The sequence below is a fragment of the Anguilla rostrata genome, chromosome 3 (assembly GCF_018555375.3).
Source record: "Anguilla rostrata isolate EN2019 chromosome 3, ASM1855537v3, whole genome shotgun sequence".
NCBI lineage: Eukaryota > Metazoa > Chordata > Actinopteri > Anguilliformes > Anguillidae > Anguilla > Anguilla rostrata.
This window is the reverse complement of record NC_057935.1, coordinates 32977204-32995377: the sequence shown is the minus strand read 5'-3', so window position 1 is coordinate 32995377 and position 18174 is coordinate 32977204. Positions and strand designations below refer to the sequence as shown.

The 18174-nt window shown below is 40.8% G+C and overlaps 1 protein-coding gene across 7 annotated transcripts in view; it reads right to left on the bottom strand.

Moving 5' to 3' along the window:
• Positions 1 to 18174, bottom strand: part of rapgef4a (Rap guanine nucleotide exchange factor 4a) — a 131204-nt gene that overhangs the window by 20821 nt on the left and 92209 nt on the right. For 6 of the 7 annotated variants that reach the window (XR_010328979.1, XM_064327215.1, XM_064327210.1 and 3 more), the window contains 2 exons: positions 6588 to 6666; positions 5106 to 5256 (listed from right to left, as the gene is read on the bottom strand). Coding sequence is in view for 6 of the 7 variants with exons in the window: in XM_064327215.1 (XP_064183285.1) it covers positions 5106 to 5256; positions 6588 to 6666 (230 nt within the window). In the remaining variant the exon portion in view is untranslated. The remainder of the gene's footprint in view (positions 1 to 5105; positions 5257 to 6587; positions 6667 to 18174) is intronic. The other variant, XM_064327212.1, reaches the window with a different exon arrangement.

Genomic DNA, 18174 nt, shown 5'->3' with positions numbered 1-18174 from the left:
TGGTCTCCTGCTGGAATCTCAACCTAAGAGTACGCTGGGACACTTATCTTTCTCGTGTACACCATTGCAAGCACTTTTGAGGGAAGCAGAGTTGCTTAGCACATTTGAAGGCTTAAGTGGGACAGGGCTCAGAGACCTTGAGCACTGATGTTGGAAGTAGTCTTCCTCCCCACACTGAAAACATGCTGCTTTGTACAGGCGGAAAATTTGTGCAATCCTCTCACAGCTCACTCACTCGGTTATAGTTCTCTCGGATGTCCTCAGAGTGAGTTGTCTTTCCAATTGATCCCTAAGGTGTTGGATGGGGTTGAGGTCAGGGCTCTGTGCAGGCCAGTCAAGTTCTTCCACACCATTCTTCACAAAACCATTTCTATATGGACGTTGCTGTGTGCCCGGGGGCATTGTCATGCTGAAACAGGAAAGGGCCTTCCCCAAACTGTTTGGGAAGAACAGAATTGTCTATATTGTATGCTGTAGCATTAAGATTTCCCTTCACCGGAACTAGCTCAAACCATAAAAAAGGGGTGTCCAAATACTTTTGGACATACAGTGAGCACCATAATTCATTGGACAGTGAGACATTTTTTGTTATTTTGGTTCTGTACCAGTGGCGTCGCTAGGGGTGGGCTTCTGGGGCTGAAGCCCCAGATGTTTATCGTCCAGCCCCAGACCTTTTGACACCAAAAAAAAGAAGCTTTTTTTTTTTGATACCTAAAAAAAAAGAGATACAGCACCAAATATCATTCCGTTTAATGGAGCCCTAACGTAAACAAATCACCCCTATGGCAAGCCGTTTTAGCAGTAAGTCACCTAACCGACCAGCAGGCGCAGTAGGTTGCAATCAGACGATTCAATGGCTACAGTCACAGAGTTCTGAGTGACAGACTGAGACTTTTTAAAGAAAATATCAGGGCAGGTTGTTGAGGGGGAGATTCAGAAGAATAAAGATGAGATTGACAGCGTTACAGCGGATGTTGAGAGCCAGTCAGCAGCCGGAGAGTGCAGAAAAGCTAGCTTCAGGTTTGTAATGGGCAGCACAGGGTTGATGATACTGGCTATACATGCAGCTAATTGTGATTAACTAAAATTAGGCTATTAGTGAGCTAAAATCAGATTTAGAAGTGTCAGCAAAATTATTATTCATGATGCCAGCTCAGTAACGTTAGTACAGCTAACGTTAGCTAACAACGTTACCTAAGCTAGCTAACGTAACTGGCTAGCTTAGCCAGCTAACGTTGTTAGCTATGTATTCTTTTTAGCTTGCCTGCCCAGTGCCTTGTCAGTTTACATGCTAATATGAAAGATTTTTTTTTTTTTAAAAGCCATTACATATCATCACTCACAGCTGCATAGGATAAGCAGCTAGGTAGTTAGCTAGCTATTTATGGGTAGTATTTTGTTTATTAATTTAGTTACAGTATATCTTATACATATTCTGGTAACTAAGTGTGTTTGAATAGCCAGTTATATTGAATCACATAGCTATTTACTCTGTTAGTCAGTTTCTCTACTGCAACATAACCAGTTACATTAATTATGTCACTACATCTATCTGTCTTCATTCTGATTTGCAATATAACCACATACATACATATTACATTCATTCAACATTATATCCCTATATTAGCCAGATAAGTATAGCACTGTCACTATTATTTTTTGTAATCTACAGTAATGTTTGCATGTGTAATAATATAATAATTGGGCCCCAACAAAATTTGCGCACAAGTCAAACTAAAACTCCCCTTGGGGCTAAGTCCCTGATGTCTTTGAATCCTAATAACGCCCATGTTCTGTACTCTAGCACTTTGAGTTTGAAAGGACACAATGACAATGAGGTTGAAGTGCGGACTGTCAGCTTTAATTTGAGGGTATTTCCATACGTATTGGATGAACTGTTTAGAAATTATAGAACCTTTTGTACATAGTCCCCCCATTTTCGGGCATCAAAAAATATTGGACAGTTTAACATAATGTAGAATAAAGTAATCATTTTTAATATTTGGTCGCATATCCTTTGCATGCAATGACTGCATGAAGTCTGCGACGCATAGACATCACCAGACACTGGGTATCTTCCCCGGTGAAGGCCTGTACTGCAGCCACCTTCAGTTCCTGCTTGTTTCGGGGACTTTTTGCCTTCAATCTCCTCTTCAGCATGTAAAATGCATGTTCAATTGGATTCAGATCCGGTGATTGACTCGGCCAGTCAAGGATTTTCCACTTTTTGGCCGTTAAAAACCCCTTCGTTGCTCTAGCAGTCTGTTTCAGGTCATTGTCTTGTTGCATGATGAAGTGCCGTCCAATGAGTTTGGAGGCATTTGGTTTTATCTGAGCAGATAAAATATTTCTGTTGACTTCAGAATTCATTATTCTACTTCTGACTGTAGTCACATCATCGATGAAGACAAGTGAGCCTGTTCCACTGGCAGCCATACAGGCCTAAGCCATAACACCCCCTCCACCATGTTTCACAGATGAGGTGGTATGCTTTGGATCAAGGGCAGTTCCTTTTTTTCTCCAAACCTTCCTCTTTCCATCACTCTGGTACATGTTAATCTTTGTCTCATCTGTCCACAAGGCTTTCTTCCATAACTCTTGGGGCTCTTTTAGGTGCTTTTTAGCAAACTGTAATCTTGCCTTTATGTTCTTCAGGCTTATCAGTGGTTTGCATCTTGTAGTGTACCCTCTGTAGTCCTGCTGGTGTAGTCTTCTACATATGGTAGACTTTGACACATCTACACCTGCATCCAGGAGAGTGTTTTTGATCTGTTGGGCTGTTGTCGGGGGGGTTTTCTTCACCATAGAGAGTATTCTCCGGTCATCCACTACAGTGGTCTTCCTCGGTCTACCGGGTCTTTTGACATAATTGAGTTCACCAGTTGTTTTTTTCTTGTTAATGATGAACCAAACTGTTGACTTGGGCATGCCCAGGGTTTTTGCAATGTTCCTGATTGATTGATTTTCATTTCTGATCCTTATGACGGCCAGCTTAATTTGCATCGACGCTGCTGTCTTTCTCATGTTTTCACACCCCAACAACAATCTCCAAAGGCAACTGCAAAGTCTAGAATCAAGACTAGACATCAACAGCTCTCTTCTGCATTCACAAACGACACAAATGAATACACCTGCCTAATGAAACACATCTGTGAAGCCAATTCAACAAATACTTGTAGTACCTTAAAATGGGGGGACCATGTACAAAAGGTGCTGTCATTTCTAAACGGGTCATCCGATATAGATGAAAATACCCTCAAATTAAAGCTGACAGTCTGCACTTCAACATCATTGTCATTGTATCCTTTCAAACTCAAAGTGCTAGAGTACAGAACCAAAATAACAAAAAATGTGTCACTGTCCAATGAATTATGGTGCTCACTGTATAGTGTAGCTAGCTAGCCGTTTTGTGAAAGAATATCAGTCCGTGAAAACTTTTTTACTAATGTCGCAAAAATGTTCAGATTTCTACAGTTGACCGTTGGCAGGGGTATGTGAATTTTAAAGTACTTCTGACACTTCTGACACTGTCGTGTTGGTGATATGTGTTTGGCTACTCTATTTCCTAGCCAGCAACAGCTAAGTGTCATATCCCTCATGTTTCTCATGTTTTCTGTTAGCCTCACGTCTTTTTCGTACGATCTTTGTTCTTTGTTGCAGCGTAGGCGGACTCTCGCCCCAGCTCTGGCATCAAGGCTGATCTGACTCACCTGTGCTCTTTGCATTCTGCATGCTGTCTCTCCAGCATTTATTCTCGGCTCATCCACATATCTTCACCCGATCGCTGTTTCAGCTCGTCTGATACGCTACGTCGGTTTTCCCTATTTTGCTGTCTAAACTCGCGTTTTTCTCGTTTCTACAGATCCGCACGTTCGCCTGCTTCCCCTACTCTGCTAGTCGGTCCTGTCCCTGTCGTGTTGCATGTCTGTCACCTGTCCTGTTCATAGTCTAGTCTTCGTGGTTGTTCCGGGTCCCGTCTTTGTCCTGTCTATCCCTTCTCCTGTTTTAGCTGCCGGATCCAGCTCGCCCTTCGCCGGCCCCCCAGTCCAGCCCTGTCCAGTCCTGTCCAGCCCAGTCCAGTCCGGTCCAGTCCAGTCCAGTATCGTCCAGTCCAGCCAAGTCCCGTCCTCGTCCTGCCAGTCCGGTGACAGCTCCCCGCCCGGCTCGTCTCTTCGCCAATTCCCTGCCGCGATTCATCTTCCCCCGTCCTGTCCGGACCAGTTACGGACCCAGTTACTTCCCTGCACCTCGGCTCTGCTTCCCCAGTTCCTGCTTCGCCCTCGCCAAGCCCTTGTCATCCCTGTACAATCCTCTAATAAATCCATGATCTCTCTGTGTTCGAGTTTTGCACTTGGGTCCTTCAGAGTCGCGTTCGTAACACTAAGCCCACTAGCCTGCTTTTACTCATTATTCCGGAGCTGAGAGTATGGGTCCACAACACAATCCACCAGTTCAGGTGTTTTATTTAGTAACAAATAATAGCTTGTTTATGTATAAAAGCAATATAAAAGAGATGCTTAGCTCTAGTACGGAGAACATTCGCGTTCCATGCCAGGGCCATAGAGCAATCTCAGTCAAACTAAAACTACATAGCCTGAGGACACACTGATGAATGCTACAGAAACTCTGCAATTGGCTAATTTAAACCGCACTAACTAAAGAACAGGTATTGACCCTCCCCACCAGAGTATTAGCATCCTACAGTTACGAATACCATTTTAAAAGTTAGCAAATTTTTTGCTGAAGGTTCACTGCAAAATTTAGTGCAAAAGTCAAGAGCACTGAATCCACAGCTTTGCGAGGTTGTAATTACCAAGATGTCTTTGCTGTAGTTGTAACTGCTCTTGTGTGTATTCTCACATTAACTGACAGATTTATGACTCTATGCTACAGATCTGTAAATCCATTCTACAGATTTGTGAAACCATTCTACAGATTTGTGAAACCATTGACAGATTTGTGACTTTTTCCACAAAAATGCCTCCATAGGCATACCCATAACATTATTTATAGTTACATTAATTTTGACTCAAATTAAAAAAGTGTATGAGAGGATGATGTGTGTGAATATACTGAGACAAAGGGCTGTGAAGGGCTAGACTGACCTCCAGAAAAGCCAGTGAGGCATCCTCCTCCTGGAGATGATCTCCATAGATGGAGGCCCACTGCAGCACCAGGCGTATCACCCGCCGCTTGTTGTTCAGGGCATAGTCCAGTTTCTCCTGCTCTGAGCCTTGGGATGCTTGAGCATGGTAGGTGCGCCGTGTTTAAGGAAGAAAGCACAATGGAAGGCCTTGCTCCCATTTCCCCCATTTCCAGTGGCCAGAGTACAGATGAATACACTTCTGCACATTATTCTATGATTAGAGCAAATTTCTCACACCATCTCGTCTCCCCGTATTCTAGTGGCCACAGTTCAGCTGAACTTTCCTGTGTTATTGTGTCCCACCCAGGTTGTGTCACCAGTATAACCAGGAAATGGGCTAAATGACATTCCAACTTTGTTAAAATACAGCTTTTACCTACTACCCGATACCACTTTCATTAATGCCATTTCTGAGAAGGCTGTGGCTGTTATGAGCTCTGTGTCATTTGGGAGGGTGCCATTTGCCTGGTTCCATGGGAATGATGATGGGCAAGTTCAAACTACTTTGTCAATTTTTTAAAGCTGTAACCCAGAATAATGGACAACTATCCCACCTGCAAATCATATAAGTAGGCCACATAAATTAGGAATCCTTTCAGTCATAGAGGAGAATGAAATCACTGTACATCAATTCAAGATATGCACAATAGCACAGTAATTTAAATATTGCCCTGCAACTATCCATCCATCTAGCATACAACTGCCATCCCAGTAATGCTGCATCCTGTCACCCAAGCCCATTCCAGAACTGCAGGCAACTAATGTTAGGTTTGATTGCTGATCATGCTCATACTCCATTTCAGTGAAGCTATGGTAGCTGCTTTGGACAGATAAACAATCTGTTCTGTCTTTTTTCTATTACATAAAACACCAACTATTTGAATAGAAATAGTAAGTAATAGGCAATAGGTCAGTTATTAACAGGTCAGTTGCAAGCAAATACCACAGAAGCTGGTTTAAGAGTCAATACAAGGCTATTCAGCAAAAGTGTTTTAACAAAAGCTGACAGAATCAGAAAATGTTCTGCAGTCTATTAAAGGTGCCTGACAGAAAGCAGTGAGTTGTATGGACTGACCTATCACTAGGGGTGGAGTGACCTTTAATGGGGAGACAATGAAGACTGAATCTAATGGAGATGAGTATGATGAACAATACATTAGGATAATAATTCTGAATTTGAACGCAAGTAGCGATCTAAAGATAGCTGCCTGTGGTTCTGATGGGCTACCTAAGAGCTCTACTGATGGCCTGTCACAATTTAGTGGTCACATGCTAGCGCCACCCATTTATTTCTATTTTAGAGAGGCAGGAAGGAAAAAATACCCCTGTTTATACATTTTAGCCATACCACAAACCATTCCTCTTTTATAACAACAAACAACAATTTGGGAAAATTAAGTTAATAAATAATCAGTGGCAAGCAAGAGAGTGTTAAGGATATTGGGCCATAAGCATTGGGCACAACTGACTATTGGGGATGAAGACACAGCGCATTAGAACGAAGTCATCCAGAGCAGGGTCTGTGGGAAAAAAAGAGGCATGTCATACCTTCATTGCGGGAAGACTAACAGACAGAGCATGTTTCCGTAGTTTTTGCCAGAGCAGAGACATTAAAAGACATAACTCTTACACACGTTAGAGTGACAGTGGAGGCATACACACAGGTGTGGCCAGTGTTGGGGAGTAGTGAACTACATGTAATTAAACTAGTAGTTTAACTACATTTTGCAGTAGCTTGCTGGTAGTTCAACTACATTCATATTTGCATAGTGATTCAAGTAGTTAAATTACTTTTTTGCCATTGTTTGTGTAGTTAACTACTGAAACTACAAACAATTTTGGGCCATAAAAAGAAAGGAATGATTTTTTATTTTTATTTTACCATTGCTTCTCTACTGTAATAGAACCCCCTTTGATCAGCCCCGCCCCCTTTTTCTTTCATCCAGACCGCTGTGAAGGCATGCCCAGGCAGTGCATTTGTCAGGCAGCCACCACCACACACTTGACCTTTGTGTAGTGCAGTGGTGTCAAACTCGTGCCATGGAGGGCCGTGTGTATGCAGGTTTTCATTCCAGCCTCAGATCTTGATTATATAATTAGTTAAATTATTTTATATTCTGAATTAGGGATGCAGGTTTGTGCACAATGGTGACCCGACGTCTATGGTGACCCGCATTGTCTAAATAAAAATTTTCTTATATTCTGTGCTTCAATGCAGTTAAACGCATATGGCTGAATGAGTAATTGGACTCAATTAAGGCAGCATTAATTGGTTGGAATGAAAACCTGCATACGCACGGCCCTCCATGGCATGAGTTTGACACCACTGGTGTAGTGCATGTGCATAGCGATAGCCTCATCATGGATAAACCTCCCGAATCTCAGCCTGAGGAAGAATCACCATGGCCATACTTAAGCAAATACATGACACTGACTAGCGCCACCATCAAAACCTAAGTTTTTACCTGTGAGCTATGCAAGCCGAGAGTAAATACACTCTCTACTGTCAAACACAAATCTAAGAACACATATATAGATGAGTGTATTAACAGTGACTTTGCTGACCAATTTAGCTAAGTTTAGATAAGTTAACCACATTGTAATGTTACATACAGGCAAGCGATTTAATTCAGTGAACGTTAACGTTAGTCTAATTAAATTAAGTTTGTAGCGTTAGTTCATCTGACAAATTTGAACATTTTTTTACAAAGTAGTTTGAATTAATTTTTCTAAGTTGCTTTAGTTAACCCAACTAGATTTCTCCCTAGGGTAGCTTTGCTGTAGTTCAACTTCTTCCAGTGTGAAGTAATTGGTAGCTTGCAAAGCTATGCTTTCAAAGTTGCTTCCCCAACACTGGGTGTGGCTCAACCATTAAGTAAGGAAATGACATTCCTGCATACACATTGCCATGTAAAAATGTTGGGACACATTTGCTTGTCTGTAACAGTGGCTTGTTTGGCTGCCAGTGACTTTGAAAGAGGGGTGACTGTAGGAGTCGACCAGCGACCAGCCTCAGTGACCACAACAACTCAGCTTACTAATTGCTTGCTTCTTTGACAAGCAACGTTGTCTAAGGTCAGTCTAACTCCATGGAGAAGGCATCAGTGCAGCAGTGGGTGGAAGCGCATAATACAGGGGCCTCATTTATAAAAATGTTCTTGGATTTAAACTAAATGTAATCTTAAAATAATTTCCCAAGCTGTAATTATGGTTGATTAAAAAATTAGACAGAAAAAAGTGTCTGCATCTTATGCACCTGTGATGTCAATCTCAAATTAACTTAAATTTAGAAACAGTGCCTGCATGGCAACATGTGGGCAGTCAAAAGCGCTTGTAATGCTAGGGAATTCAAAGGTGAGCGAAAACTCCGCTCTTACACGCACCTGTTCAGCGGCTGTAAACGGTGTTCAGGGTCTTGAAAACTCATTCTTTTCCAAATGCAATGTCCAATAATTTGAGTGCAGTCATGATGAAATAATATCTTTCTCCGGTAGCACACTATTTATATGACATCTTATCATGTCTTAAATAAAACACACCCTAGGACTGATCACGATTCTTGCACTCTTCATTCCTAAAACTGATTATCAATTACGTAGAAACCCCACCCTATGTAGAAACCCCTGGGTAGAAACCCCGTTTTGGCTGCTTGTATTTGTGACCCTTAGTTTGTTGCCAGGACGTGCACATAATAGCTTTTGACCACAGCCCCTAGTAGTCTCTTCCACAATAGAGGTTTTAAACAGGGTGTGGCAGGGCTTGGTTTGTGGGATAGGTTCGGGGCAGTCTGAGGACCACACCTACTGGTTAAGTAGGCACACGCACCTGGAGTGCATCAGTAATTAATCCAGGTATTTAAAGTGTGCTTTCTTCCCAGTAGGGGTCTGTGACAGAGAGAGAAGCAAACTGAGAGAGAGAGAGAGAGAGAGAGAGAGAGAGAGAGGAACGTACCAGCACGGGAAAAGGCTGGAAAGTGTTGTGTAGTTATTATGTCTTTGTTATTTTAGTTTATTGTGTTTCTTTATTATTTTTACAGCCAAGCTGTTTTGTTTGTTTTGTAGAGACTGGATTCTCTCTCTCTCTAAAACGCTAAATAAAGACCTGAAAATCCCGAATTCTCATATCTCCCTGTGTCCAACTCTTCTGTTCAGAAAAGGGGTGTGTCGCAGTGTGTGACATTTGGTGCCGAAGCCCAGACAGAAGAGCCTCCGACAATGGAAACCTCTACGCTGATTCAAATGGTGAAGCAGCTGCAGGAGAATCAACACCAGGCTCTATGCAGTCTGCAGGAACAACAGCAGCAGGCTATACAAGCTATGTCTGCATCGCAGGCTGCGGATCGAGCCATCCTGACGGAGCTGCTGAGGGAAAGAGCAACCAGTTCCGCCCCTACCCTCCTGGCCAACGTGAAGTTACAGAAGATGGGCCCAGAGGATGACCCAGAGGTGCTTATGGAGTTGTTCGAAAGGAGGGCCACTGCACTGATGGTGGAGCAGGTGGCACTGGAGCAGTTCGTCAGGGGACTCCCGAAACGGACTTCGGACTGGCTCCGGTGTCACCAACCTGCCTCCTTGAGTGCGGTAATAGAACTGGCAGAGAACCATCTGTCCGTTGGAGAGGACATGGGGAGAAAATCACAGGGGAGATAATCACAGAATAAACTTCCATTCCGTTACCCTTCTTTCTCCTCCTCCCCCGTTACCCTCTCCTCCCCAAGTTTCCCTAAATCCCCACCTCCGTCCACCCGTTCCCCAGCCCCAAATTGTAGTTATTTTCCTTCCCCGGTCATGGCTCAGACGAGTGCGCCAGAAACGCTGGGGCAGGGCTGTTGGTGCTGCGGGCGTAAGGGGCATATGGGACGGAGTGTAGCACAGTGGGTAAGGAACTGGGCTTGTAACCGAAAGGTCGCAGGTTCGATTCCCGGGTTAGGACACTGCCGTTGTACCCTTGAGCAAGGTACTTAACCGAAATTGCTTCAGTATATATCCAGCTGTATAAATGGATACAATGTAAAAAAAATGCCATGTAAAAGTTGTGTAAGTCGCTCTGGATAAGAGCGTCTGCTAAATGCCTGTAATGTAATGTAATATCTGAAAGGATTGCCCCCTAATGGACGTGAACATCGTAAACATTGCTTTGTTGGACTCGGGTTGTTCTCATATCCTTGTGCACCAACGTCTGGTTCCACCAATCGATAGACTCACGGAGGTGTACATTAGTTGAGTGCACTGGGATATACATTACTATCCGACCGCTCAGACTTTTCAGTCTGGGGAGAAAAGCATAGTGTGGTAGCTGGGGTTAGTCCCCGCACCCCCTCCCGCTCATTCTGGGACACAACTGGCCGGGGTTCAAAGAAATGGCGAGAATAAAATTGGCAGGAGGAACCCGACAAGGGGGGTGTGTTCATTGCCCTTTTGCTGAAAGGGGGAGGAGCTGGTCAACTCACTACTAATGGAACTTCTCCATTGAGCAGCACGGCACGGTACAGAAAGGCAAGCATTCGTATCCTACCCGTGCCGTGTTGCCTGTTGCGCTTCTCCATTACACAACAGACTCGTGAAGGTAGGAGGAGTCATGGGAGGAGTAAAGCGTCCTAAATGTGTAATAATTAACTTTTGTATGTATTTCTATACTCTGCACTCTCGTATGTTTTCTTGTATGGGGATGGGTATATGATATGATGCGATATGAGAACAATTTTCACCGTCCACCATGTTTTGGCAATGTTCCAACACTCTCGTCATCACTGTTGCATGCATCACAAAACTATTACACTACTAACTAACGCTAACATTACAGTGTGAAATATCCACATTATTTAATACCACTAACCTATTTAAAGACACTCAATTTAAAAAATAACGTATATAGCCAAAATATTTGAGCAGTAATACTTACATAGCAATTATGACATTTTATCTGTGTTCAGTAGATAGAGACATAGACAGTAAATCAATGACAGTTCTATCCACTTCTGTTTTGCTCCAGAAAACGATGTCAGATAGGTCTATTAGCAAACATATGGATTAGCTATGCCCAGAAGTCCTCAATAATAATAGTATTTTCCAAGAAATTACGAAAAATCATTGACAACGTTTCGTTAGGTGCAGTGTCTTTTACTGCTATCACAGAGTGAATGCGTAAGTGAATGCGATGATAAGAAACTTTTTGGGTACTCTGACCTATAAAACGGTATTCCAAAAGCAAAATTAGATACGTTATACATTGTTAGAAAGCTTATACTATCACCTACTGAATAAATGAATTGTCAATCAACCAGTCTGTACTAAAAAGGGCGACAACACCGTAAACAACCCGTATGGTATTATGCACAACTATTTTGGAAGGTACCCAGGCACCACAAATGCTTGTATATTTCACAAACGGGTTGTCTAAGACAATATATGACCACTCGGTCTCTACGTGTAAAACCAATGGTAAGGTTGTATATTTATTCAATATTTAGTCCCAGGTATTGACTGTAGAATTCGCTAGTTAACGTTACTCTCTCTTGCTGTTCAGGTATTTAAAATGGCGGTTGCTGCCGGTGAACAAACATGAACATGGGATGACGTATTTGTGACGATTTCCACTGACCATTCAACGGTCTGCAGTATTGAATTACAGCATGGATAGTACCTTTGGTACCTACCCCAGAGCAGTAGCTAAGAGTACTTGCAGCCCGGCACGGGTCAGTTGGCGGTGAAGAAAGCAAAACAAAGCAGGAGCACGGATTCCGGCACAGCAAGGCAAGGTAGTGGAAAAGCGCCATAAATAGTGACCAGCTCCGCTACTTTCTTCACCCGAGTGTCCAAAACAAATGGACGCAGGTCTGATGAAACAAACATCAACCTTTGGTCCAAGGTGTTCTGGTACCATGTATACTTATGAAAATCCTTGTTTGAACATAGTGTTTGTTATGAACAAACCATGACCAGCACAGAAGTCCAATAACATAGCATCGCTCAGGTTCAGATCAGAGAAGCCATTCTGCCTTTTGTCCATTATAAATCATATCAACGTGCCCTTAATGAAGGCTTAAGATAAAACATTGATATAACATAGAAACACAGTGGTACAGATATTTTAATATGCAATCATTCACTCTTGTATGTTCTTTTCTGTACTCTACAGTATGTAATCTTTTGTTGAATGGAGATGGGATGACATTTTACAAACGTTACTATTTATGATCACTCCAAGGGACATTTTTACATTCATCTAGCCCATATCAGCACACAGCAAATTTCAATTATTTTCCATTATTGAGTATTTTCCATGCCCTAAGTGAAAAGTATAGCCCCTGGAGATACTAATACACCACATTATGTACAATAAGAATACAATAAAATAATATTCCATTGTCAGAAAAATGTTGGCAATGTTCTAGCTTCACGGTAAACCAAACATCAAACATAACATAGACTGAGCCACCTATGAACACTTACACTACAGTATGAGAATTGCCCACATCAGAGAATAGCCTAATAGAAAGACACCCAGTTAAGTTGAGTGGTATGAATGCCCCTGAAAGAGACATCTTTACATGTAAAACCAATGATAAGGTTGTATATTAATTCCATATTTAGTTGCAGATATTTATAGGAGAACGGTATGGTATAATTACATCAGAATTCCTCTTGTTTAGTTATTCGGTGAGCAGCATTTTTCACCACTGTACTGGCATACCTTTGGGCTGTTGTTGGCTTTATTTTGTTTCTATGATCGAACACAAATGTTTGGTGGTAAAGAATATTTTTAATAAAACCAATATACTGCTGTTATTATTTCTTACTTACAGCACAGGGAGTTTAAGCTATTTAACTACAGAATTACCAGGAAATAATTAAAACTGGCCCATAAGAAAAACTTTGGCAATGTTTTATTGAAGAAAATTTGAACAAATTCAAACAAGTTATCTTATTTATGAGATTAGTCAAACTCAATTTTTGAAAAAATTGACATCCCAACTCCGCACCTCCTACAAAAGAAAGTCTTAGGAGAAACTTCTGATTAGTATTTCCTTCTCCTCATCTTCTATTGCAGTGGCAGGCAATGGAAACTGGCAGTATGCCCTACAATATTGCGCGGGTCTGCTGCTAACATTAACTATCCCGTTCAACAATACCTTATTGTGTGATTAAAGATTGCAGAGATAGGAATGCATCTTTTCACGCCTTGCCAAAAGATCCAAGTCTCCGAAAGGTCTGGATCGATTATATAAAAAAACAAAACGGTAAACAGAAATACCAAAGGTGACAAAATTGTGCAGTACACATTTTACCCCTGATTCATTCTACAATTATGAACAGAAGAGGATGGGTGTTTGCCAAGATACCGTTTCTAAAACCAGATGCCGTGCCAACTATCAATCAAGATCAAGATAAGGTCTGTTTGTCTTTTTACTTTAGGTGTTTTACGCATGCTACCTGGCTCAATGTGCATGAAACGCTGTCGTAAAATTTTTCCCGACCGTGAAGAATGCCTTACTTGTTTACATTTCGAACAGATGTGGCTCCTGGGTAAATCTATCGTTGTTTCTGTCACAGCACACAAGAAATATCGGAAGTGCTATCCTAAAATTTCTTCTCACCGTGAAAAGTTCCTGACCCGCAAGCATAGACATGTATTAACTCGGCAACAAATACTATCTTTGAAAAAATCGCTATATTCTGTAACTATTCAAACATATCATGCACAAAAATCTAAAAAAGCTTGTCAATCTGTTTACAATGCCATCATAGCGTGGAGTGTTTAAAACCATAAAACCACCCCCTTAATAAAAAAATAATGCATTTAGATCAAACCTACTATGCATCAAAAAAACCAAAAAAAAAACATTTGTCAATCATGCTCAATCTGTATATGGTAGCCTACCATCATAGCGAGGAGTGTTTTAATCCATATAGCGCTGCCCCCAAAAAAAAAAAAATGGAAAAGAAAAAGTGTAGGCTACATGCAAACTTTAAATATATACCCACTAGCCTGACTTTGAAAACTTTGGGACTGAACGTAATAAAACTCAAAAGTAACTGAAACATCCAATCAGAACGTGGCTTAATAGCCTACTAGTTCTGTAATTTAGCATAATTTTCTGGAGCCTACATGAGTATACTTCATGTACTAAAAGTTGTTAATTGTTCAAGCATAATTCAGGGGCATAACCATAGTTAGTATGTAAGAAAAGTGAGTGAGCCTCAGCCATGTTCTTGGGTTCATGAAACTGCCTGCACAGGCAGTTGTCATGTTGTTATTGAGAAATCATTGAAAATTCATGGAAATAAGACCGTATTCCTGAACTCCCTTCAGTGCCAGAAACAACACATCTCAGTTCAAAGCTTTGTGTATTCATGTCTCTTTGTAGCTGAGACATGTCTCTGGGAAACTGACGGCAACTCAGTTTACCACAAAACAAAGTGGGTTGAGGCATATCCACTAAAGTCTAACCAAGCTGAAGATGTAGCGTAATGCATTGTGAAATTGTTCGATAGGATTGGAGCTCTTAAAAGAATTCTCACCGACTGAGGAGGGGAATTTGGGAATAAGGTGCTGTCCTATCATCCAACTACTTGAATAAAGGAACTTTGACAAGATGGACCCCATGAATTTGTAAAAGCACACTAATATAATTCTTTCTTAAAATAAGAAAGTCTACTTCGTTCACTTTTGAACAAGTAGGCCTATAGGCCTATACATAAGGAAAATATACTTAAGATTACACTTCTTTGCAACATTTAGTACACCAAGTATTCTCAAGTAGGCTGCAGAATTTATATTAAAATACTTAACTAGTAGGCTAGTAAGACACTAGTGCTCAGTTGATGTTTAAGTTACTTCTGAGTTTTAAAAACTAAAACGTGATCCAGTTAAACCACAAAGTTGTCAAAATCAGACTGGTTGGCCTATATTTAAAGTTAACGTGTAGCATACAGCTTTTAAAAAATTATTTTATTAAGGGGGTGGTTTTATGGTTTTAAACACTCCGCGCTATGATGGTATTATAAACAGATTGACTAGCATTTTTATATTTTTGAGCATGGAAGGTTTGATCTAAATTCAGTTACAGAATATAGCGCTTTTTTTCAAAGATAGTATTTGTCGCCGAGTTAATACATATCTACGCTTGCGGGTCAGGCACATGTGATATTCAGTGTGATATTTCACAATGTAATGTAAGCGTTAGTTAGTAATGTAATCATTTTTACGAAATGTATACTTAACCTTGTCTGAAAATGACCATTTGAAAAGTTAATGCAGAATTTTGTAAAAATATCCTACAGGTACACAGAAATACTCCAAATAATGCATGCAGGGCTGAATTAGGCAGATATCCAATTCTTATTCAAATCCAGAAAAGGGCACGAAATTTTATCGAGCATCTAAAAACTAGCCCGGAAAATTCATTACAATATAAGGCTCTAAAAACCCAAGAGGTAAGCCCAGGAAAGTATACCCTCAGTCAGCTGGTTCTGAACCTAATCTAAACTAACCAGTACTAACACAAACCAGCTTCAGATCAGCACTGCTTCACAATTAGAGTTAACCAAACTATAAAACAAATCAAAAACATATATTTGGAACATTGGAAGACCTGTACCAAACTCCAAAATAAACGGAATTGCTATCGGGCCCTAAACAGAGAATACATACAGGCAGAATATCTCTTCTCTGTCAGAGATATGAAGCAGAGACAGATCCTGACCAAGTACAGGCTCAGTGACCACACCTTAACAATTGAAAAAGGTAGACATAAAAAGTCATGGCTGCCAAAAGAGGAACATTTATGTGGTCACTGTAAGACAGGAGAGGTGGAGACAGAGATGCACTTCCTCCTAGACTGTGAAAAATATTCTGAAATAAGGAAAACATATTTCAACAAATTTTCAAAAATTATAAAATCGTTTCCTTCCCTGACAAACACAGAAAAGATAAAAATAGTTCTGGGAGAAGGGTCAACAGCCCCTCTCGCAGCAGAATATGTTTCAGCCTGTCACAACCTGAGGGACAGTGAGAAACTACCCAGATAAAAGATATGTGTTACCTGTTCAACTTGTACATATAATTAGCTAATGAAATCCTAGTAGAAATAGTTTATTGCTTTTTTCTCTCTCTTCTCCCTCTATTTGGAATTTCTGTATTTGTGTTTTTTTTTTTTTTAATGTAATGCTTTGGCAATATTTACTGTATGTATTTCATGCCAATAAAGCAAATTGAATTGAAAAAAAATATTTGAATTGACTTCACTGCTGCATCTCTCTCCCCATTCTCTCTCTCTCTCCTCCCTCTACTTCCTCTGAATTTGTGCCCTTATGTCTTGTAAAAAATAAATCCTGCATTAACTTTTCAAATGGTCATTTTCAGACAAGGTTAAGTATAGGCCTACATTTCGTAAAAAATATTTCGTAAACTAACGCTTACATTACAGTGTGAAATATCCACATTATATAATACCACTAACCTATTTAAAGACACTCAATTTCAAAAATAACGTAGGCTATATAACCGAAATATTTTGAGCAGTAATACATAGCAATGATGATATTTTACCTGTGTTCAGTAGATGGAGACAGAGACAGTAAATCGATGATAGTGTTCTATTCGCTCGTTTTTTTTTGGTTTTTTTGTTTGCTCCAAAAAACGATGTCAGCTAGGTCTATCAGCAAACATATGGCTTAGCTATGCCCAGAAGTCCTCAATAATAATAGTATTTTCCAAGAAATTACGAAATATCGTTGACAACGTTTTCGTCAGGTTCAGCGTCTGCTACCACAGAGCGAATGGGTAAGTGAAAGGTTCAACTTGCAGAGTACAAACACGAACCATAAGTTGCAAGCACAAGTCATTGCTTACAAATACAAAATACTTTTGGCATTAATTTGAGCCCATAGACTACGCCGTGGTCAACAAAAAACAAATTTCAATATGCAAAATATGCGGACCGAAAATTACGGATGGGGACAACACAACTTCCAACTTTGTTCGGCATTTGAGGCTGCACAAAGAACAGTAAGTTGCTCTCGACACAGTTTAGCAACATGATGATTACACCCAAGAATTGGCAGCTTAATGTTGTCTTATAAAATCAATAAATAACGTTAGCTATCTGCAATTGCTGGATGACCAGCAGTAGCCTAATGTCACTGCTGTTCCTAAAACCATTGATACACGTTACTGCAACGGTGACAGTCTCTCTCTTCCGCCACTTCTCTTTACCTCTATGGCTTTGTGTGTGGTTAGGTGAGAGAGAGGGAGAGGGAAAGTAGGAGCGAGAGGGAGTGTGTATGTGTGTGTATGTGTGGGTATGTATTACTATCTTTGTGAGAACCAAATGTCCCCACAAGGATAGAAAGATGAGGAAAATTATGCAAGGTGGGGACCTTTTGCTGGTCCCCACAAGTTCAAGAGGCTGTTTTAGGGTTAGGACTTAGGGTTAGGGTTACAATTAGGTTAAGGTTAGGGTTAAGGCTAGGCATGTAGTGGTTGGGGTGAGGGTTAGGGTTTGGGTTAGAGTTGAGTTAGAGGTTACGGAATGAATGTAAGTCAATGGGAAGTATAGCAATACGAATGTGTGTATGTGTGTGAGTGTGAGGAGAGAGTTGCCAGTGAAAAAAGGGAACACATAAAGTTCAAACACAAGACTCCTGTGCCATAGACTGTACAGGGCAGGCAGAGGTTTGCTAAATTATTGGTCCATGTGGAAAGGCAATGTTGGTTGTTATCCTACCTTTAAAATGGATACGGTGATCCTTATTTTTTTCAGTGGGCTACTGAAATGCTGTACTCAAGCAGCTCTTGCCCAAATGATCTAGTTGGAAGACTTACTTACCCTGATTCTGCATATTATTACATTTATAGAAATTAGAGTGTTTTTCCAACAAGTTGATCATGAAATTAATAAGTGATACAGAGTAGAGTAGTATCACAATATCATACAGAGCTGTCAGGCATTTTCTGACAACTGCTTGATATAATTATCTCTTACAGATTTGAAGAATACCAGATGAACAAAAACATCACAAATGAAC